Source organism: Coregonus clupeaformis, chromosome 8 (assembly GCF_020615455.1).
Source record: "Coregonus clupeaformis isolate EN_2021a chromosome 8, ASM2061545v1, whole genome shotgun sequence".
Lineage (NCBI taxonomy): Eukaryota > Metazoa > Chordata > Actinopteri > Salmoniformes > Salmonidae > Coregonus > Coregonus clupeaformis.
In genome coordinates, this window is record NC_059199.1 from 43,991,542 (window position 1) to 44,016,506 (window position 24,965).

Consider the following 24,965-nt stretch of genomic DNA (forward strand, 5'->3'; position numbering starts at 1 on the left):
TGTAGTCTTGACTAGTCCCCCAGAATTATCTCATACCGTTACGGAGGAATTTATCCCCTCAAATGTAATGTTGACAATTCCGTCAGTCTCATACAACAGATGGGTTCTCCCTCTCCTAGTGATCTTAACCATCCAAATTTACTCAATTATATTAACCCTCTCTTCACTTCACACCCCTCCCTGTAGTTATTTATCCCTGATTATTTGTTGAACATTACTGTTTTATAATCTACTACAGGTTCTCTGAATGCAGGGTAGTTTCTTTTGGTAATGGCGTATTACCGTGAATCGTTACGGACCCACCCTGAGCAATCCCAGACTGCCCCAATTAATGAATAAAGACTACTGACCTTATCCTTGCAGCCGAGATTCAATGTAGGTTTGCATTCCGTCACCGTCTCTGTCATTAATCAGGTGTCCTCTGGCCTGACTTAACCCTTAATGTCAAAGGGCAGGACTTTCTATTTACGAATGTATCATTCGCCCGTCGACGGTTTTCAGAGTTACCTGGAATGACGGAGGCAGGTATTGGAATCCGGCTTGAAGGACCAAGCTGGCACGTGAATTATTTAACAAACTATTTCAGTGTCTCTGTGTGTCTCCCAAAATCAAGAAACGGACAGAGTCCGTCCTGCATAGTCAGAGATTTATTCATTGAGAATTCTGCCATCACAATTTCAGAGTCCATCTTTTATACTCACACGTCATACAAAAATCCCTCCCCTCTTTAGGCGGGCTGTAGTTTTCCACTTTAAAACTGCTCTCCTGACCATCAGTTCACACACACATAATTAATTAATTTAATTTGAGTCATTTAGCAGACGCTCTTATCCAGAGCGACTTACAGGAGCAATTAGGGTTAAGTGCCTTGCTTAAGGGCACATGGACAGATTTTTCACCTAGTCGGCTCAGGGATTAGAACCAGCGACCTTTCGGTTACTGACACAACGCTCTTACCCACTAAGCTACCTGCCGCCCCATACACACACACACACATACATACACATACATATACACACACACATACACACACACACACATGCATTCCTTAGTTATCGCCGTCCTCACAATATCCTGCATACTCCTTAAAAAGCCTAACAGTTTCTCTCCTCCCTAAATTGGGAGGCCCCTTTATCTTGGTTTCTCAGTTGTCTGTAGACAGTTCTCCTTGTCCTTTGTTGTCTGATCTAACTCTTACTCACATTGCTAAATAGTAGCTCAATGTCATAGTCTTTACTGGTCCTACACTCACACATTCTAACACATTTCACACAGTTTCAGGGTGTAATAATTAGTAATTAATAATTATTCTATCACATAGATGGACCATAGATTGACCACTTGAGTTCCCTGTGGTCTTTCCCTGACATTAGCCAAGAGAATGAACCATGGCTATATAGCTCCCTTAGTCCTTTTCAGTTTAGCCCTCTTCTCAGACTCTCTCTCTCTCTCTCTCTCTCTCAATTCAATTCAGTGGGCTTTATTGGCATGGGAAACATATGTTTACATTGCCAAAGCAAGTGATATAGATAATAAACAAAAGTGAAATAAACAATATAAAATGAACGATAAACATTACACTCACAAAAGTTCCAAAGAATACAGACATTTCAAATGTCATATTATGGCTATATACAGTGTCTCTCTCTCTCTCTTTCTCTCTCACTCACTCTCTCCCTCTCTCACTCACTCTCTCCCTCTATCTCTCTCTACCGCTGTCTCTCCCTCTATCTATCGCTCTCTCTTCTCGTGCCTTTTGTTTAATTTAAATGTATGCATGTTTTAATGGAAAGAGGGAATAGGGCTGTGGCGTTCATGACATTTTGTCAAGCAAATAACTGTCAGTCTCACTGTAATTTACCGTTAATTAACAGAAACACATTTAGCATCTCCTGGCTTCCACGCATAGCCTACAAGCCACTGATGCAGACCTTTGCAACATCTACATTTTAAAAAGTCTAATAAATCCATGTAATATAGCCTACACCATCACAATAAATCCATTATTTATTTAAGACAGGTCTAAAGAAACATGATATGAAGAAAATGTAGTCTATTTCAGAAGAACAGAATAGCATACTCTGATTTATCCTTATGTTAGGCCCTGATTTGGCTATGCCATATGGATGTGGGCTACACTAGTTCATTTAGTAGACAAGATTTCCTTAGAATTCTGTGGCATTGTTTTATTATTTTATAGTATGAGGAATACAATTGAACATAGCTGAATAAAATAGAAAGGATATTTTCTTCAAACGATTTGAGGGAGTGCGCACATGCCGCTATTCTGTGTTGAGCGGTTAACAAAGAAATAGGTCCTCCTATATGCGTAATTTAGAGTTATTTATGCAACTTTATTTGTGATACAAACGTTGGGCTATATATATACAGTGGGGGAAAAAAGTATTTAGTCAGCCACCAATTGTGCAAGTTCTCCCACTTAAAAAGATGAGAGAGGCCTGTAATTTTCATCATAGGTACACGTCAACTATGACAGACAAAATGAGAAAAAAAAATCTAGAAAATCACATTGTAGGATTTTAAATGAATTTATTTGCAAATTATGGTGGAAAATAAGTATTTGGTCAATAACAAAAGTTTCTCAATACTTTGTTATATACCCTTTGTTGGCAATGACACAGGTCAAACGTTTTCTGTAAGTCTTCACAAGGTTTTCACACACTGTTGCTGGTATTTTGGCCCATTCCTCCATGCAGATCTCCTCTAGAGCAGTGATGTTTTGGGGCTGTTGCTGGGCAACACGGACTTTCAACTCCCTCCAAAGATTTTCTATGGAGTTGAGATCTGGAGACTGGCTAGGCCACTCCAGGACCTTGAAATGCTTCTTACGAAGCCACTCCTTCGTTGCCCGGGCGGTGTGTTTGGGATCATTGTCATGCTGAAAGACCCAGCCACGTTTCATCTTCAATGCCCTTGCTGATGGAAGGAGGTTTTCACTCAAAATCTCACGATACATGGGCCCATTCATTCTTTCCTTTACACGGATCAGTCGTCCTGGTCCCTTTGCAGAAAAACAGCTCCAAAGCATGATGTTTCCACCCCCATGCTTCACAGTAGGTATGGTGTTCTTTGGATGCAACTCAGCATTCTTTGTCCTCCAAACACGACGAGTTGAGTTTTTACCAAAAAGTTCTATTTTGGTTTCATCTGACCATATGACATTCTCCCAATCCTCTTCTGGATCATCCAAATGCACTCTAGCAAACTTCAGACGGGCCTGGACATGTACTGGCTTAAGCAGGGGGACACGTCTTGCACTGCAGGATTTGAGTCCCTGGCGGCATAGTGTGTTACTGATGGTAGGCTTTGTTACTTTGGTCCCAGCTCTCTGCAGGTCATTCACTAGGTCCCCCCGTGTGGTTCTGGTATTTTTGCTCACCGTTCTTGTGATCATTTTGACCCCACAGGGTGAGACCTTGCGTGGAGCCCCAGATAGAGGGAGATTATCAGTGGTCTTGTATGTCTTCCATTTCCTAATAATTGCTCCCACAGTTGATTTCTTCAAACCAAGCTGCTTACCTATTGCAGATTCAGTCTTCCCAGCCTGGTGCAGGTCTACAATTTTGTTTCTGGTGTCCTTTGACAGCTCTTTGGTCTTGGCCATAGTGGAGTTTGGAGTGTGACTGTTTGAGGTTGTGGACAGGTGTCTTTTATACTGATAACAAGTTCAAACAGGTGCCATTAATACAGGTAATGAGTGGAGGACAGAGGAGCCTCTTAAAGAATAAGTTACAGGTCTGTCAGAGCCAGAAATCTTGCTTGTTTGTAGGTGACCAAATACTTATTTTCCACCATAATTTGCAAATAAATTCATAAAAAATCCTACAATGTGATTTTCTGGAGAAAAAAATTCTCAATTTGTCTGTCATAGTTGACGTGTACCTATGATGAAAATTACAGGCCTCTCTCATCTTTTTAAGTGGGAGAACTTGCACAATTGGTGGCTGACTAAATACTTTTCCCCCCACTGTATATTTTCAAATATATTCTAAGGCTGCATGATGCGACTCTAATGATGATTAGAAAACATTTGAATGAAAGGCATGAGCTCTGCTTTGTTTTTTTTGCGCAGGCTGCACACACTTCATCAGTCTCTCATTCACAATTTTACAAGCACTTGATAATGCCTCAAATTTCCCAGTGGCAACCCCTTTGTGTGGCCATAATCCCCCCTAAAAAAATCCATGCGTTTTGAGGCCAGTGGCTGTTGTGCCCTTGGGCTGAATATAATAATTATATTTCCCTTCTCCTGGCTGCGTGAAACGCACCTCTCACTCACATGGCTCTCTCAGATATCTCAATTTTTATTAGCCAATGCCCGTCACATGATCAGGTCTTTCTCACAGGCTACAAGTGAAGACAGACACATCGGGGACGCAACTGCGCGCGTCCTTATCGAATTCCAAGGCGCATATTGAAGATGTTGGAAGAACTGTCCACATTTACTATTCGTCAGCCAACAAGATGAGTAGGCCTAACGAACAGCAAAAGCACTAACCTATGTAATGGGACAGTTGTGGGATGCAATATATCCCAAATTAATACAACCACCAGCATCAAAAAACCTTTTAAAAGCAATGAGGCTGACGCAACAGATCAGAACGTTTAGCTTAAAGTGTTGATAAACTATTAGGCTATTTCTTCACATTATAAGCGCAGCAATGCGCACATGGCAGTAGGCTATAAGCGCGAATGTTCCAAAATGCAATCAATTAGCGGGAAAACACCATTCTCAAAAGTGACCGCAAATGCATGTCATCTATGCACTAAAATAGCGAATGGAGGACCCTTTTGCTGCAGTTCATTTTCATGCCAGCCAGGTAGGCTATACTCCTGTTGTAAAGAGAATGTGCTTAATATAAGGAAAGTTGAGAAATAAATATAGAAAGCTGATGGGATCCTCCTCTTTTTAGTAGAGGCCATCAAAACTCTGTTTTCTCGTGCAATTGCATAGCCTATAGAAATGTTGCGCAACATGAGCTCATGGGCTCTCATTAAGTGTTTGATTAGATTTTCGATTACATTTGCATTAATGTCAGAGTGATTAGAGGGACAATAGAGTTCTGAGTACCAGGCAGTTAGCAAATTTGGTAGGCTGCTAATGACCATCAGCGGCATCAGAGCTTGGAGAAGCCTAATTACAGTGACTAAACTGTCACATGGAATTTGACTGCTGTCATGACTCGTGACCACCGGTGTGGCGGTAATACGGTCACCGTAACTCTCTCTGACTTCATCACTTTAGCAAGCATTTACAGCAGGGGTGTCAAACTCATTTTAGCTCAGGGGCCACATGGAGGAAAATCTATTCCCAAGTGGGCCGGACCGGAAAAATCATGGTATATATAACTTAAAAACAACAACTTCAGATTGTTTTCTTTGTTTTAATACGATCAACATACAACATAAAGCTGGAGCCTGAGGACAGTGTGTCCAAAATAGTACAAGCACAACATCACTATTAATCACAAAACACGTCAAGTTTATTTGAAAATTCTAAAGAAAAAGAACACACAAACACACAATGCCTCAGTGATTAACAGAACTGTTTCACAGATCACAGAACTATATCAGGGTGTCATTTCTCAGGCAGAAATGTAGATAAAAATAATGAAATCCTGTTCCCCAAACAAGTGCAAGAACCACAGAGTCAAGAATAGGTTAAATATACAAATAAAATAAAATCAATTAAAAACAATAGCACATCAACATAAAAACATATAAACATAAAGCTGGAGCCTGAGGACAGTGTCCAAAAGCACAACATCACTATTAATCATAAAACACCTCAAGTTATTTGAAAGTTCTGAGGACAAAGAACACACAAACACACAATGCCTCAGTGATTAACAGAACTGTTTCACAGATCACAGAACTATATCAGGGTGTCATTTCTCAGGCAGAAATGTAGATAAAAATAATGAAATCCTGTTCCCCAAACAAGTGCAAGAACCACAGAGTCAAGAATAGGTTAAATATACAAATAAAATAAAATCAATTAAAAACAATAGCACATCAACATAAAAACATATAAACATAAATCTGAAAGCGTTGCTCAAACTCCCGTAACAGTCCCGTTATTTTATCTTTGAACCGCTTCATGTCTGCCACATGTTGGGTCGCGCACACATTTTTCAGACAGGGGAAGTGAGCTGCATCACCACCGGCAAGTTGCGTCTCCCACAATGACAGCTTCAACTTGAAAGAACGTATGCTGTCATAATACTGCGTGACAACTTTGTTGCGCCCTTGCAGCTGTTTGTTCAAGTTATTCAGGTGCTCTGTAACATCCACCATAAATGCAAGGTCCTGCATCCATTCTGCGGAATGACACTGGTTTGCCCTTTTCTTCCATGAACTGTTCAATTTCTTCTCGTAAATCAAAGAAACGCCTCAGCACAGCACCTCGGCTTAACCATCTTACCTCAGTGTGGTATGGCAGGCCATAGATGTGGTCTTTCTCTCTGAGAAGGCTGTCAAACTGACGGTGATTCAGGCTTCTGGATCGGATGAAATTAACAGTTTGGATGACCACCTTCATGACGTTATCCATCTTTAATGACTTGCAACACAAAGCCTCCTGGTGCAAAATACAGTGAAAAGTCAAAAAATCACGTCCTCCATTTGCAGATTGCACTTTCTCTCTGAACTTTGTCTCAACGCCTGCTTTTTTCCCGATCATTGAGGGCGCACCATCTGTAGCCAGGCTGACAGCGCGGGACCAGTCCACTCCGACCCTGTCAAAATATCAGCTGCTGTCGTTGTATCTGTCATCGGCACCAACTCCACGAACTCCTCGGTGACGGTCAATGTGTCATCAACTCCGCGGATGAAAATGGCCAGTTGTGCAACATCTGTAATGTCCGTGCTTTCATCAATTGCAACCGAAAACGCAATAAATGACTTTACTTTTTGCTTCAACTGGCTGTCCAAATCCACTGAAAGATCGGAAATCCTGTCTGCAACTGTGTTTCTTGTCAGGCTGATATTTGCAAAAGCCTGCCGCTTTTCAGGGCACACAATCTCCGCTGCCTTCATCATGCATGTTTTTACAAATTCACCCTCACTAAATGGTTTTGAAGCCACTGCGATTTCATTAGCAATGAGGTAGCTAGCTTTCACTGCAGCGTCACTGATGTCTCGGCTGTGAGTAAACACAGACTGCTGTTTCTTCAGACCCGCCAACAGTTCATTCACCTTCTCTCATCTCCGCTGTCCTTGAAAGTTGTCATATTTGTCGGCATGAAGACTCACATAGTGGCGACGAAGGTTATATTCTTTCAGCACTGCAACATGCTCTGAACACACCAAACATACAGCTTTCCCATTCAATTCAGTGAATAAATAGGATGACCATTTTTCTTTGAACACTCTGCACTCTGCGTCCACTTTTCTCTTTTTTGACAGAGACATATTGGGGCAATGAGGGTGCCAAAGCACATAATGTTAAAAGTAGAAGCCGTAATAAATATCGCGGGCAAAACAAAGTAGCTCATTTGGCTGCACGTGCTTGACCTACTTGCTCTGCCCCGGTATAAACAGTTTGCGTGCTTAACACAATTGCTATTGCGCCATCCAGTGGACGCAATTGGAACAGCAGTTTATTTTATTGAAAAATTGCAGCACATTTTTATACTTTACAAAATTATTATTTTTTTATTTTTTCTAAATCATCTCGCGGGCCGGATTAAACCCGTTTGCGGGCCTGATCCGGCCCGCGGGCCGGACGTTTGACACCCCTGATTTACAGTGTATCTGACCATAGATTGATCACTTGAGATCCCTGTGGTCTTTCCCTGGCATTAGCCAGGAGAATGTGACCATGGCTTAGTCTTTCTCTCTTGCCCTTTCTGGTGTGTGTGTGTGTGTGTGTGTGTGTGTGTGTGTGTGTGTGGCTTGGAACCTGAGGTTGTGGTCAGGGGGTTATGAAGGCACCATGAAAGAATATATGATCCATTTTATGGCCTGAAAAAAATATGTTTAATTCAAATGCACTATTGTAAGTTTAACCTTCACCCGGAATATCTGGTTAGGTTTTAGGGTTTATTTTGGCAACAAAGTCATAAAGGTGTTGTTATAGGTCTATCATGGTTTGACAGTAGGTTGGTATGTTTAACTACACCCACCCATAGGCTTAACCTCGGGTGTGTCCCAAATGGCACCCTATTCCCTATATACTGTAGAGCACTACTTTTGACCAGAGCCCTATGGGCCCTAGTCAAAGGTAGTGCACTATAAAGGGAATAGGGTGCCATTTGGGATGCAGGCCTTTCCTCACATGCTGCTACCTTACTAACACATCAATGAATGTTCTCACAATGTTACTATAACACAACTATGGATGTTATCAACATTTATATCAATGAATTGGTGAGGGCACTAGAACAGTCTGCAGCACCCGGCCTCACCCTACTAGAATCTGAATTCAAATGTCTACTGTTTCCTGATGATCTGGTGCTTCTGTCCCCAACCAAGGAGGGCCTACAGTAGCACCTATATCTTCTGCACAGATTCTGTCAGACATGGGCCCTGACAGTGAATCTCAGTAACACACAAATAATGGTGTTCCAAAAAATGTCCAGTAGCCAAGACAACAAATACAAATTCTATCTAGACACTGTTGCCCTAGAGCACACAAATAATTACACCTACCTCGGCCTAAATATCAACACCACAGGTAACTTCCACAAGGCTGTAAATGATCTAAGAGACAAGGCAAGAAGGGCCTTCTATGCCATCAAAAGGAACACAAAACTCGACATCCTAATTAGGATCTGGCTAAAAATACTAACTCAAGAAATCTGTCATTAATTTAGACATGTTTTTGTCGAGGAGATCTTAGTCGTGCAATTTTACATCTAACTAAGATGTTTGTTGCAGTATTTCACAATGAAAACATGTGCATGAAAACGATTCGTCACTCGTTGAATGACAACAAACACTTCATTGAAGAATCCCTATTGTTGACCAATCGTAGACGAAGGGGTGTAGACTTCGGCTACCGACTTCGGCTTGCCTCAAGACATTTTTTTGTGTGCAAGAACAGCTGAAAAAAACCTTGCGGAAGACCAAAGCGAACAAAAACGTCACAAAATGTCATCATAATATATGCACAAACTGTGGTGAGTGATTTCAAGGAGTCAGGCGCAGGAGGGCAAATCACAGAATAAAAGGTTTATTCTGAAACACAGTAGTACGCAGCAATGCGTCAAACACTCCAGTGCGGAAAACAGCCGCACTGGAAAACAATGAAGCACACGGGTGAAAATAACCCGGCGATACAAAATACAAAGAGCTCCACCGAGCTAATCGAACCTCCACAATAAACAATCACACACAAAGACAATGGGGCAGAGGGAACACTTATACAGGTACTGATGAGGGGATATGAACCAGGTGTGTGTAATAAACAAGACAAAACCAATGGAATGATGAGATGAGGAGCGGCAGTGGCTAGAAGGCCGGTGACGACGAACGCCGAAGCCTGCCCGAACAAGGAGAGGAGGCAGCTTCGGAGGAAGTCTTGACACAAACTGTTCCAAACTGTTTCAGATGGGAAGCATGAGGACGCCTTTAAACAACTATGGATGTCCACATCCCACTATACTAACATACCTATGGCTCCTTTCACACCATTCTCCTAACCATCCCAGCAACGACACTCACACTGGGGTACTAACACTCCTACCCTGGATATTTTTTTTTAAATACAACATTATTTAGATGTTTTTCCTCCTTTATTTCCTAAATGGTTATGTATTTTACATCGATACAACATCTTGATAACGCTTCATGCAAAGTCAAAAGTCTTCGAGGCATATTGATCATCACAACCTTATACAAATGTTATACAACTTTTATACACCTTTCCCAACAACCTTTCCATATAGGGCTTGTCTATACCTGACATTTATATACATACAGCTCTCCTATTTACATCAAGATGATCCATTCACATTCAGATCACGTAGTCAGATCACACATTCTGATCCCATAGTCAGATCTGACATCTGATCCCTAGCCTTGTTAGCACAGAGAAGAGGGGAACTCTGGATTGTCTGGTTTGTTAGCTTCCTGCTGTAAGGAGAGGACAGAGGTGAGGCTAGGTATATGTGTGTGTGTGTGTGTGTGCATGTGTGTGTGTTTGCATATGTGTGTATGCGTGTGTGTGTGTGTGTGTGTGTGTTTACATTAGTGTGTGCGGATAAGACAGGCTAGGTGGGGTCTTGTGAGTCTCCCTGTGACACAATGAGCTGTAAAAGCTTGTGTGTTCAGGACCTGGCTCCTGGCCAACTCTGCCTGGAGGTAGAAGGCAGGACCTGGCTCCTGGCCAACTCTGCCTGGAGGTAGAAGGCAGGACCTTTGATGTCTCTGAACAGCACCCCTCGTTCACTCTCTCTCTCTCTCTGACCTGCAGGTGATTAAGGTGGACCTGTTACAGATTAAAGGGCACCTGGGAACAGCCTCTGACTGAGGCAGAGAGAGAGCGAGAGAGAGAGAGAAATCAATGTACACAAACAACAAGTGTGCAGTAAACATACAGATTTCTTTCCTCGGGGCCGTGGGGTGAGGCAGGGATGCAGCTTGATCCACACCTCTTCAACATTTATATCAATGAATTGGTGAGGGCACTAGAACAGTCTGCAGCACCCGGCCTCACCCTACTAGAATCTGAAGTAAAATGTCTACTGTTTCCTGATGATCTGGTGCTTCTGTCCCCAACCAAGGAGGACCTACAGTAGCACCTATATCTTCTGCACAGATTCTGTCAGACATGGGTCCTAACAGTGAATCTCAGTAACACACAAATAATGGTGTTCCAAAAAATGTCCAGTAGCCAAGACAACAAATACAAATTCTATCTAGACACGGTTGCTCTAGAGCACACAAATAATTACACCTACCTCGGCCTAAATATCAACACCACAGGTAACTTCCACAAGGCTGTAAACGATCTAAGAGACAAGGCAAGAAGGGCCTTCTATGCCATCAAAAGGAACATAAAACTCAACATCCTAATTAGGATCTGGCTAAAAATACTTCAATCAGTAATCGAACCGATTGCCCTCTATGTTTGTGAGGTCTGGGGTCCACTCACCAATCAATAATTCACAAAATGGGACAAACAACCAATTGAGACTCTGCATGCAGAATTCTGCAAAAATATACTTTGTGTACAACTCAAAAACCCAAACAATGCATGCAGAGCAGAATTAGGACTATACCCGCTAATTATCGAAATCCAGAAAAGAGCTGTTAAATTCTACAACCACCTAAAAGGAAGCGATGCCCACACATTCCACCACAAAGCCCTCACCTACAGAGCGATGAAGCTAGAGAGAGTTATTTTGTGAGTGTAATGTTTACTGTTAATTTATGATTGTTTATTTCCCTTGTTTATTTCCCTTTTGTTTATTGTCTATTTCACTTGCTTTGGCAATGTAAACATATGTTTACCATGCCAGTAACGCCCTTTGAATTGAATTGAATGGGAGGCTTCAGCCCCTGTGTTGCATAAATGCTCACTGCTGTTTAGTCAAACTTCACTGTAAGGGCCAGGGCTGAAGACATACAGTACACTCGTGGTCAAACGTTTTGAGAATGACACAAGTATTGGTCTTCACAAAGTTTGCTGCTTCAGTGTTTTTAGATATTTTTGTCAGATGTTACTATGGTATACTGAAGTATAATTACAAGCATTCCATAAGTGTCAAAGGCTTTTATTGACAATTACATTCAGTTTATGCAAAGAGTCAATATTTGCAGTATTGACCCTTCTTTTTCAAGACCTCTGCAATCCGCCCTGGCATGCTGTCAATTAACTTCTGGGCCACATCCTGACTGATGGCAGCCCATTCTTGCATAATCAATGCTTGGAGTTTGTCAGAATATGTGGGTTTTTGTTTGTCCACCCGCCTCTTGAGGATTGACCACAAGTTCTCAATGGGATTAAGGTCTGGGGAGTTTCCTGGCCTTGGACCCAAAATGTCGATGTTTTGTTCCCCGAGCCACTTAGTTATCACTTTTGCCTTATGGCAAGGTGCTCCATCATGCTGGGGGAGGGAATGGCCGGCAGGGATGTAGCTCAGTTGATAGAGCATGGCGTTTGCAACGCCAGGGTTGTGGGTTCGATTCCCACGGGGGGCCAGTATAAAAATAAATAATGTAATCACTAACTGTAAGTCGCTCTGGATAAGAGCGTCTGCTAAATGACTGTAATGTAATGTAAATGTTATTCTAACTCAATCAGCATGACAGAGTGATCTCCAGCCTTGTCCTCGTCAACACTCTCACCTGTGTTAACGAGAGAATCACTGACATGATGTCAGCTGGTCCTTTTGTGGCAGGGCTGAAATGCAGTGAAAATGTTGTTTTGGGATTAAGTTCATTTTCATGGCAAAGAGGGAATTTGCAATTAATTGCAATTCATCTGATCACTCTTCATAACATTCTGGAGTATATGCAAATTGCATCATCAAAACTGAGGCAGCAGACTTTGTGAAAATTTATATTTGTGTCATTCTCAAAACTTTTGACCACGACTGTACATGGAAATGACAGGGCAGGTAGCTTGACATTTTAAATATTTCAAAAAGAAACATCGGTGATCATTCTGGTATAGTTAGTAGTTTAACTCACATTCACATGACTGGCAGTTCACCTCAGACATGATTGGTTAGTTCAGCCCTAACCTACTGTATTAGGGCACCCCATGATGTGGCAATCTAATGTCACCTCATTCAGTAGGTGAGAGATTACTCTACTGTAGTAGACAGAGAAGTCTCCAGTCTCCAGTCTCTCTCTGTTGTCCTCCCCTACCATTACTCTACTGTAGTAGACAGAGAAGTCTCCAGTCTCCAGTCTCTCTCTGTTGTCCTCCCCTACCATTACTCTACTGTAGTAGACAGAGAAGTCTCCAGTCTCTCTCTGTTGTCCTCCCTTACCATTACTCTACTGTAGTAGACAGAGAAGTCTCCAGTCTCCAGTCTCTCTCTGTTGTCCTCCCTTACCATTACTCTACTGTAGTAGACAGAGAAGTCTCCAGTCTCCAGTCTCTCTCTGTTGTCCTCCTTACCATTACTCTACTGTAGTAGACAGAGAAGTCTCCAGTCTCCAGTCTCTCTCTGTTGTCCTCCCTTACCATTACTCTACTGTAGTAGACAGAGAAGTCTCCAGTCTCCAGTCTCTCTCTGTTGTCCTCCCTTACCATTACTCTACTGTAGTAGACAGAGAAGTCTCCAGTCTCCAGTCTCTCTCTGTTGTCCTCCCTTACCATTACTCTACTGTAGTAGACAGAGAAGTCTCCAGTCTCCAGTCTCTCTCTGTTGTCCTCCTTACCATTACTCTACTGTAGTAGACAGAGAAGTCTCCAGTCTCCAGTCTCTCTCTGTTGTCCTCCCTTACCATTACTCTACTGTAGTAGACAGAGAAGTCTCCAGTCTCTCTCTGTTGTCCTCCCCTACCATTACTCTACTGTAGTAGACAGAGAAGTCTCCAGTCTCCAGTCTCTCTCTGTTGTCCTCCCTTACCATTACTCTACTGTAGTAGACAGAGAAGTCTCCAGTCTCTCTCTGTTGTCCTCCCTTACCATTACTCTACTGTAGTAGACAGAGAAGTCTCCAGTCTCCAGTCTCTCTCTGTTGTCCTCCCCTACCATTACTCTACTGTAGTAGACAGAGAAGTCTCCAGTCCCCAGTCTCTCTCTGTTGTCCTCCTTACCATTACTCTACTGTAGTAGACAGAGAAGTCTCCAGTCTCCAGTCTCTCTCTGTTGTCCTCCCCTACCATTACTCTACTGTAGTAGACAGAGAAGTCTCCAGTCTCCAGTCTCTCTCTGTTGTCCTCCTTACCATTACTCTACTGTAGTAGACAGAGAAGTCTCCAGTCTCCAGTCTCTCTCTGTTGTCCTCCCCTACCATTACTCTACTGTAGTAGACAGAGAAGTCTCCAGTCTCCAGTCTCTCTCTGTTGTCCTCCCCTACCATTACTCTACTGTAGTAGACAGAGAAGTCTCCAGTCTCCAGTCTCTCTCTGTTGTCCTCCTTACCATTACTCTACTGTAGTAGACAGAGAAGTCTCCAGTCTCTCTCTGTTGTCCTCCCCTACCATTACTCTACTGTAGTAGACAGAGAAGTCTCCAGTCTCTCTCTGTTGTCCTCCCCTACCATTACTCTACTGTAGTAGACAGAGAAGTCTCCAGTCTCCAGTCTCTCTCTGTTGTCCTGCTTACCATTACTCTACTGTAGTAGACAGAGAAGTCTCCAGTCTCCAGTCTCTCTCTGTTGTCCTCCCCCACCATTACTCTACTGTAGTAGACAGAGAAGTCTCCAGTCCCCAGTCTCTCTCTGTTGTCCTCCCCTACCATTACTCTACTGTAGTAGACAGAGAAGTCTCCAGTCTCCAGTCTCTCTCTGTTGTCCTCCCTTACCATTACTCTACTGTAGTAGACAGAGAAGTCTCCAGTCTCCAGTCTCTCTCTGTTGTCCTCCTTACCATTACTCTACTGTAGTAGACAGAGAAGTCTCCAGTCTCCAGTCTCTCTCTGTTGTCCTCCCTTACCATTACTCTACTGTAGTAGACAGAGAAGTCTCCAGTCTCTCTCTGTTGTCCTCCCTTACCATTACTCTACTGTAGTAGACAGAGAAGTCTCCAGTCCCCAGTCTCTCTCTGTTGTCCTCCCTTACCATTACTCTACTGTAGTAGACAGAGAAGTCTCCAGTCTCCAGTCTCTCTCTGTTGTCCTCCTTACCATTACTCTACTGTAGTAGACAGAGAAGTCTCCAGTCTCCAGTCTCTCTCTGTTGTCCTCCCTTACCATTACTCTACTGTAGTAGACAGAGAAGTCTCCAGTCTCCAGTCTCTCTCTGTTGTCCTCCCCTACCATTACTCTACTGTAGTAGACAGAGAAGTCTCCAGTTTCCAGTCTCTCTCTGTTGTCCTCCCTTACCATTACTCTACTGTAGTAGACAGAGAAGTCTCCAGTCTCCAGTCTCTCTCTGTTGTCCTCCCTTACCATTACTCTACTGTAGTAGACAGAGAAGTCTCCAGTCTCCAGTCTTTCTCTGTTGTCCTCCCTTACCATTACTCTACTGTAGTAGACAGAGAAGTCTCCAGTCTCCAGTCTCTCTCTGTTGTCCTCCCCTACCATTACTCTACTGTAGTAGACAGAGAAGTCTCCAGTCTCCAGTCTCTCTCTGTTGTCCTCCCCTACCATTACTCTACTGTAGTAGACAGAGAAGTCTCCAGTCTCTCTCTGTTGTCCTCCCCTACCATTACTCTACTGTAGTAGACAGAGAAGTCTCCAGTCTCCAGTCTCTCTCTGTTGTCCTCCCTTACCATTACTCTACTGTAGTAGACAGAGTAGTCTCCAGTCCCCAGTCTCTCTCTGTTGTATGACTCACTCCCTTCATCAAAGGTTTTCCCTGAAATACTTTCATATCTTACTCATAGCTTTTTGAAGGAAAAAAAACAGTTTAACTTACTGATAAGCATAAGTAGTATTTGTCTCAGGAATTTGAAGGAAATATCATGCAAGTCTGTATCTGCGTGGTTTAGATTGGATAGTAATTAGTCACCGAGCTGTGAATGACACAGAGAGCTGTGTTGACATTCCGCTAATCTAAAGGCTGGACATGTTATGTTAATGGTGTCAACGCAGGAGGAGACTCACATCCCTGTTTACTTTCTCACAGTGGACTGGCGCATTGATAAACCTCTCAAAGACATAACCTCACACACCCGTGTGTGTGCGTCCACACACATAGATTTCACTTACAGACACACGTGCACGTGAACACAAATGCACTCCCTCCCAAACTCCCTCACATACAGTACACACACAAACTCATACGCACACACACCACACACACACCACACACACAGACACACATATACACATTACACACACATACACACACAGACAATCTCACTCTCTCACACACACAGACAGGCACACGCATGTGCATGCTCACACATTCCAGAGGTTGTATGGAATGTTGGACAGTATGGTTGGCACAAGGGGAGCGTGACTCAGCTGCCGGTCCCAGCCCAGTCCTATCCCCCTATCACCTCTAGGCTTTGTGTGTGTGTGTGTGTGTGTGTGTATGTGTGCATGCACCTGTGTATGTTTGTGTGTGGGTGTGTGGTCAGTGTCAACCCTGTGAGAAGCCAGTCATCCATTGAAACCAACAAGCCACTCCTGGTTTAAGAAATATCTATATGTCCTACTTGTTTTGGCATGATAACGTTGTTGTAGGTGATGTTTTCCATCTAAAGGCAGAGAACTGGTTTGGTCTCATCTTTATGGTTCAAACCTCAGACTCTCAACATGCCCACCAAGTATTTGACCCCTTACAGTAACCAGGATAAAGTAATGTCAGTGTAGTGAGCCATTGAGAGGTTAGAGCGGGTGTATTGGTAAGGATGGCATCTACTTGGTGAAATAGGGCATAGTTCAGTTCCACCACTGTTGCTGCTAGGTTTGTATAGCCTGCTATGGAGCACCCTTAACCCGTCAAAATATGTGACAACATAATTGCTGTCACTGTAAAATGTGCAAACTACCATCAAGTCTTTCTGCCTGTGTCTAATCTTCAAAGTCTTAGCATGTAGGGAAGGTGTAGGGGTTCAGCTATGTAGGGAAAGTGTGGGGCTTCAGCTATGTAGGGAAGGTGTGGGGGTTCAGCTATGTAGGGAAAGTGTGGGGCTTCAGCTATGTAGGGAAGGTGTGGGGGTTCAGCTATGTAGGGAAAGTGTGGGGCTTCAGCTATGTAGGGAAGGTGTGGGGGTTCAGCTATGTAGGGAAAGTGTGGGGCTTCAGCTATGTAGGGAAGGTGTGGGGGTTCAGCTATGTAGGGAAGGTGTGGGGGTTCAGCTATGTAGGGAAGGTGTGGGGGTTCAGCTATGTAGGGAAAGTGTGGGGGTTCAGCTATTTATGGAAAGTGTGGAGGTTCAGCTATGTAGGGAAGGTGTGAGGGTTCAGCTATGTAGGGAAGGTGTGGGGGTTCAGCTATGTAGGGAAGGTGTGGGGGTTCAGCTATGTAGGGAAAGTATGGGGGTTCAGCTATGTAGGGAAAGTGTGGGGGTTCAGCTATGCAAAGATAAGATTACGGCAGATGTCAGATGCATTGACATTGGTGGTGACTGTTACTTTATATATCTCCCAGCTAGTCTCTGTTAGAATAATCCAATAGTTCTTTCACACAGTATTTGCACTGCTCACCCACTCCCACTGCCGCACAGGCACACACGCACACACACGCGCACACACACACACACAGAGAGAGCTAAGGCAGAGACACATGAGGCTGAGGGATAAATCTGCTTTTTTCTATCCGTTGGTTGGTTGGTTGGGAGCAGCGGTTGGCTGGGGTTTGAGTTGAGACCTGTATGAGCTGATGATGACTGCTGGAATGTCTGTGGGTGCCGGGGGAAGCATGCCCAAAGCTACAGGAACCACCAGTAGGCCTGCTCCTTCCCTCCATCCCTAGCCCCTCTCCACCTCCTCCGTCTCTCCCTCCCATGAGCGTGCCTTTCTCCCATGTGCTGCTGAAACAGTCCTCAGTACTCTCTTGTCTGACCAGAGCCACGAAAGCCACCTCTTTACAGTAGAACAGAGTGAGGGTTGGACTGGTTATGTCAGTTATGGATGATGCCGGCCTGCGTCTGCCTGGACTGCTCAGTAGGAATGTTTGAGATGTACTTTTGTGTTGAGAAGATGGAGAGTCAGCATTAAGGCTGCCTGCATCACCGCCACAAGGAGAACTCATTTATCTGATTCATTGAAGGTGTATAACACAGTTTAATGCTGCAACTTTGCACCAATCAGCTTCAGTTATATTGACATGTGCTCTTTCTCTCCCCAGACCTTTGTTTAGAGGAAGCTCAGATGTTGATCAGCTGGGCAAAATTTTTGAGTAAGTAGCATGTTCTTCATCATGCTATAAATCATATTTACAGTTTTAACAATCAATTGTCAAATAAGGAGGCTTGTGATTATTATAATCACGATGATGATGATGATGATGATGATGATCCCTCAGTGTGGTTGGGGTTCCCTCGGTGGAGGACTGGCCCCAGGAAGTAGCCCTGCCACAGAGTGCCTTCTCCCCACGACCCCCTCAGCCAATCGGAAACCTCATCCCTGACATGGACGAGCTGGGGAAGTCCCTTATACTCGTGAGTATTAGACACACACACACACACACACACCACACAATTTGTCCGATAGGAATGAAACTCAGACTATTCTTTTTGTTGAGGAAAATGTTATAATATAATATCTTTCTCTCTCTTTCTTTCTCTGTACAGCAATTCCTGGAGTTCAATCCCTCCAGAAGGATATCAGCGTTTGCTGCTCTGACCCACCCCTACTTTCAGAGTGTGGATAGTGACAGTAGGAGTGTGTACGCTCAGCCCATCGCCAGCAACAAGCCCACCATGGAGGAGAGAGCTGCCTGACAGCCCCCCGGCCCAGGACTGGAGAGAGAGAGAGAGAGAGAGAGAGAGAGAGAGAGAGAGAGAGAGAGAGAGAGAGAGAGAGAGAGAGAGAGAGAGAGGGAGAGAGGGAGAGAGGGAGAGAGAGAGAGAGAGAGAGAGAGAGAGAGAGAGAGAGAGAGAGAGAGAGAGGGGCAGAGACAGAGACAGTACAGAGACAGAGAGCAACGGACAGACATTTGATTCTAAAATGCAACAGTGCTGTCTTCCACAATGTACTGATTTCACTGCTGCTTTTTAGAATACCTTTTTTTTTTTATCAAACGTTTTAAACAATGCAAGGACCCCTAAAGCTGAGATGTCCTGGATGTCCAGGAGCTGCTGCCTCTTGTCTCTTTTGCCTTAGCCTGAGAAGAGGCTCCTCGGTGGGGGAACACCAAGCACCAAGGGTAGGTCGGCATGGATCTCACCTGGAACTCATCTCCACGACTGAACTGAGAGAGAGGACACACACACACACGTTTATCCCATCCAGGAGGACCTCACACTGCCTAGCGCTGCTTATGCTCCAAACAAACACTTATGTTTTTATATCACTGCCATCTACAGGTTGTCCTCTGTTACTGCAGGCCGGAGCAGGATTCTGATGGGCTTCAGCTTAAAAGACTTTGACTGGTGCGAACGAAGCACTCCACAGGAAAAACTGAAAATTGATCACTTTGAGTTCCTCTTATGGCATTCGTACTTCAGTGTCATAAACTGAGATGAAATCTGATGGACTCCATTCAAGACTATGTGTCACTCTGATGACCTGATGCACAGAGCATAGTGGAGTGACTATATGTTGAATCAGAATAAGGTCGATGTACGTACCATTGTTGACAGTTGATGTCTTATGTTCTATTTTGTCTTAATTTTATTGGACTTTAAATAACATGTGGGGATTGAAATTGAAAATGATATTGCAAAATTCCCTGTTAGAAAATACATTAAAAGACTAGGTAAAATCCAAGGGAGGAAAGGTTTGACAATGTGAGGCATGTAGAATGGATCGGGTAATGGACAGGTATAGGCTAGTGCTAGTTTCTGCACTTCTACTGGCAGTAGTGGTGAATAGCTGGTTTGACTTGCATATCCAGCACACTGGCATGTGTAGTAGGATAGCAGTAGTATAGATGTTGGTCAGTGAAATGTTGTTAGTTGTGAGATTTTGTAGTGAGAAAAGGCAGGTGGATCTGTCGGATTCAGAGGAGGTTGAACATTGTACCTGCTTCATTTGGACTTAGTCTCTGAGGGTTACATAGAAACGTACAGTGGTTCATGTTGAAACACACAGCTGTTCTGTGTTAAGAAGGTTGTTTTAACAGTGATGCTCACCTTACTTATTATGCTCACATTGAGGAGCACTCCAATGCCATATTGATTCAATATGACTAGCTAGAGTGCTTTCAGACTTGCTCCCTCTGTGGGATTGGCTGAAAGCAAGTCAAGGTAAATAGAGTTTGTTTGTTTGTAAAACTTCTTACTGCACAGTAATACATCTAGACCATAACTTTCACTCTGATATATCTAGTGCTGCTAACACACAAATACACTCAGGATCTTATTAGAAATCAAATCAGAAATCATTTGGACACACTTTGCACATTCATGATTAGACTGCATCAACTGTTTCAGTGGATGATAATAATGCTATAACATGATTTTGATACTATACTCATATTACAGAATTCATGACTGTGTGAATCAAACTGCACGTCTGCTATGATATGTTTGATATCCTATGTGTTGTCAGTGTCAGGGCACACTTGGTTTAATCAATTCCTTTTTTTCTTTTTTTTTAATGAAATTAATTTTGACTGAGCTCTCTCCATGTAGTTTGTTTGTTTGGTAGAGCACGGCGCTTGTAACGCCAAGGTAGTGGGTTCGATCCCCGGGACCACCCATACACAAAAATGTATGCACGCATGACTGTAAGTCGCTTTGGATAAAAGCGTCTGCTAAATGGCATATTATTATTATGTAGCTGCAGAGGTTTTTTGTACTAATGTCTTTCCTGTCAGATGGTTCATGTCACTGATGTATACATTGCAGACTTCATATCACAACTCTCTAGAAATAGGGATTGTCAAGCTTTCTTGGTATCGGTCAGTTCAACGTCAACTGTCCTCCTAATAAGTACCCACTGGGCACAGACGTCAGTTCAACGTCTAGTTTTGATTTACATTTGGTTGAGTTGTCAATTCTGAAATCAACAAAAAATTGTCATTGGATTTAGGTTAAAAGTTGGGTGAAAAAAATACGAAATGCCCTATTGTTGATTACTTTTTGCAAATCCAATTATTTTCCCACGTTGTTCCAATGTCATCACATAGATTTTTGGGGTTGAAATTACGTGGAAACAATGTTGATTCAACCAGTTTTTGCCTAGTTGGTAGACTATCATAATTTCAGTCTATATACACTTGAAACGATCACTGTGTTATTTTATTTAAAGGTTTATTGGTCATTTGTAAACTTAAAACACGGGACAAGAATACCTTTGTCTATGTAATAGACCTACATGGGGTCTGCCATACATTTCCTACGATTACACAAATGCACCTATGATAGCTTTGTATTGCAAATACCCTTTAGCTGAAGAACAGTACTGACAAAGTAAGTATTTTAGCACATTTAGATCCAAGGATGAAAGTAAAGGCCACAAATGTATTTGAAATGCCCACTTGTGACATGGTAACTTCATTTACAACGATGATATGGAGGTAATGGGTATTATATTTACATGAATAAATGCCATCAGTGGTGATTGCTTCATGTTGCACCATTTGAATAAAAAATCTGCTTTGTATATGTGAGCGTTCTTGTTTGGGATTCATTCAAATAAATAGCAAATGTATAATGTGCTTAATATTGAATTGGATCGCGTTAGTCTGTGGATATTTAGTTGTGGTATTTGTTGTGATATTTCAATGTTGTTGTTAACATGTGAAGCTGTAAAAAATGCTGAAAAAATATAATATCATTTTTTGTAAACATCACAATATACACTGAGTGTACAATACATTAAGAACACCTTCCTAATAATGAGTTGCACCCCCCCTTCCCCTTTTACCCTCAGAACAGCCGAAAATTTGTCGGGGCATGGACTCTTCAAGGTGTCGAAAGCATTCCACAGGGGTGCTGGCCCATGTTGACTCCAATGCTTCCCACAGTTGTGTCAAATTGGCTGGATGTCCTTTAGGTGGTGATATATATGGGAAACTGTTGAGCATGAAAAACCCAGTGTTGCAGTTCTTGACACAAACCAGTGCGCCTGGCACCTACTACCATACCCCGTTCAAAGGAGCTTACATCTTTTGTCTTGTCCATTCACCCTCTGAATGGCAGACATACACAATCATTATCTCAATTGTCTCAAGGCTTAAAAATCCTTCTTTCACCTGGATTCACCTGGTCAGTCTATGTCATGGAAAGAGCAGGTGTCTTAATGTTTAGTACACTCAGTGTATTTTATTATGTACAATCTGTAACGAATGTGTTTCTTTCTATTTGACATTGCCTACGCCTAATTTCCACGCTAATCTCTTCTATAATGCATTTCAAAACAACAATGGATTACATAGTATTACATAACACATATTGATAATTCCTAAACATTTTAATTTACTTCTCTCACCAAACAATGCAGAATTAGCACCAGACAGTCATACAAGTCTTATTTTGAAATAGACACAATATATCATGTTTGAGATTTGTTATTATAATTTATGACCATAAACAGAGGTTGAGTCCCAAATGGAACCCTATTCCCTACATAGTATACTACTTTTGACTAGGGCCCTGGCCAAAGGTAGTGCACTATAATAGGGAATAGGTTGCCATTTGGGTCCATCCAGCGAGACCAAACACAGATAACAAGATGATAACCCCCCCCCAGATCACCCTACCTACAGTAAGCATAGAAGCCCATCCAGTTCTTATTGTGGTATCTTCTGTACTTTAGCTACAGATGTACAATATTAGTGATCGTAGTAAAAGGACATGCTCAATGACTCTCCAATGAAGCCCCATATGATTTAGGCATTAGTGGTTTTTACTTGTAAATAAGGTATTATTTGTGCAGTTTACTTGTTTAGTATTCTATAATTTGTGGTGCTGAAATTATGTTTAATGTACAGTACAATGATGTTGTGTTTTTCATGTGAAGCAGTTACTGATTTTGGGGGAGTTATGCTATTTAACTAATTATTGGTCTTGCTATATAACATAATGTCTAGTCTATGTTCATTATGTAGCCTGGCCTTATGTTTGTCCAGCACTACATTTAAAATAAAATGCTTTTTATATATTGTGATTAAAAGCTGGTCTTAATCAGGTTGTTGATGCCAGAATCCAACTTTTTACAATGCCCTTTTTTTTGCAAATATTGTAGTGTTGTAGAATCACATTTTAGGAACATAGTTTGCTACTTCTTTTTCTTTTTCTTTCTATTTTCTTTATCTATTTTGGTTTTCTCTAAACTGGTTTTGCTGCTATGCAGTAATGCTCTCAAAACATATTTTAAAAACATATTATGACCATACAAGGTTATCTAAGTGGACGTAGCAGCTTAACATTTCTGATATTGTATTCACAACTGCTTGTCATTTTTATTTTAGTCAAATAAACGTTTAGTTCATTGTGTTTCCACTGGCATTTTGTGTATTATCTTACTAATGCAATTCCTGTCATTTTATAAAGGTAATTATAAACCGGGTCGTTCGAGCCCTGGATGCTAATTGCTGAATGCTGTGGTATGTGAGACAATATATCACGGGTATGACACAATATTACTTGTTTACTCTTCTAATTATGTTGATAACCTGTTTATAATAGCAATAAGGCACCTTGGGAGTTGGTGGTATACAGCCAATATACCACGGCTAAGGGCTGTATCCAGGTACTCCGCATTGTGTCGTGCAGAAGAACCGCCCTTAGCTGTGGTATATTGGCCATATACCACAACCCCTTGGGCCTTATTGGCTAAATATACCACGGGTATGATGCAAAACTACTTGCTTACTGTTCTAATTACGTGTTTATAATAGTAATAAGGCACCTCAGGGGTTTGTGGTATATGGCCAATATACCACGGCTATACCACTCCGCGTTGCATCGTGCCTAAGAACTGCTCTTAGCCGTGGTATATTGGCCATATACAGTGAGGGAAAAATTTCTTTGATTCCCTGCTGATTTTGTACGTTTGCCCACTGACAAAGACATGATCAGTCTATAATTTTAATGGTAGGTTTATTTGAACAGTGAGAGACAGAATAACATCAAAAAAATCCAGAAAAACACATGTCAAAAATGTTATAAATTGATTTGCATTTTAATGAGGGAAATAAGTATTTGACCTCTCTACAAAACATGACTTAGTACTTGGTGGCAAAACCCTTGTTGGCAATCACAGAGGTCAGACGTTTCTTGTAGTTGGCCACCAGGTTTGCACACATCTCAGGAGGGATTTTGTCCCACTCCTCTTTGCAGATCTTCTCCAAGTCATTAAGGTTTCGAGCCTGAAGGAATGCATATGTGAGGATGCTGCTCATCGACTACAGTTCGGCCTTCAACACCATAATGCCCTCTAAGCTCACCACAAAGCTTACGGCCCTGGGACTGATCTCCTCCCTATGCAACTGGGTCCTGGACTTCCTGATGGGCGTCCTCAGCCTCCTCCTGTACTCACTGTGTACCCACAACTGCGTGGTCTCACACAGTTTCAACTCCATCAAGTTTGCTGACGACACGACAGTAGTAGGCCTGATTACCAACAACGATGAGACAGCCTACAGGGAGAAGGTAGGCACTCTGACGTTGTGGTGCCAGGTAAACAACCTCAACGTCAGCAAAACAAAGGAGCTGATTGTGGACTTCAGGAGGTACCAGGCTGGGCACGCCCCCATCCTCATCAACGGAGCCGCCATGGAGATGGTCAAAAAGTTAAAGTTCCTTGGCCTACACATCTCCGAGGAGCTGAAATGGTCAAACCACACAGACACTGTGGTGAAGAAGGCACGATAGCGACTCTTCAACCTCAGGATGCTGAAGAAATTCAGCCTGTCCCCGAGGGCCCTCACAGTGTTCTACAGGAGCACCATCAAGAACATCACAGCCTGGTATGGCAACTCCACCGCCACAGACCGCAAGGCACTACAGAGGGTGGTACGATCAGCTGAATGCACCATTGGGTGCACACTGTCGCAGGAAGGCCAAGAAGATCATCAGGGACCCCAGCCATCCGAGCCATGGTCCGTTCTCTCTGTTTCCATTACTCAGACGCATCATGGCAAAAACTGTTTAACTGGCCAATAGCTTCTACCCCCAGACCATCATCACTAGTCAGCTACCTGTTCCCCCCTGTACCCTGTAATTACATACATCTGCAACCCTGTACATGTGTACTCTCTAATCTAATATATGTATTTACCGCTAGGTGGCACTCATCACAGGTCTGTGTGTCCGGC

At 42.8% G+C, this 24,965-nt stretch overlaps 1 protein-coding gene across 1 annotated transcript in view; it reads left to right on the plus strand.

Annotated features, from left to right (window-relative positions):
• LOC121571803 (cyclin-dependent kinase 6-like) overlaps window positions 1-18,543 on the plus strand; it is a 56,874-nt gene extending 38,331 nt beyond the window's left edge. Inside the window, exons 6-8 of the mRNA XM_041883488.2 lie at window positions 17,886-17,936; window positions 18,063-18,198; window positions 18,331-18,543. Coding sequence (XP_041739422.2) covers window positions 17,886-17,936; window positions 18,063-18,198; window positions 18,331-18,480 — 337 coding nt within the window. The 3' untranslated portion in view covers window positions 18,481-18,543. The remainder of the gene's footprint in view (window positions 1-17,885; window positions 17,937-18,062; window positions 18,199-18,330) is intronic.
• Window positions 18,544-24,965: the final 6,422 nt, after the last annotated feature.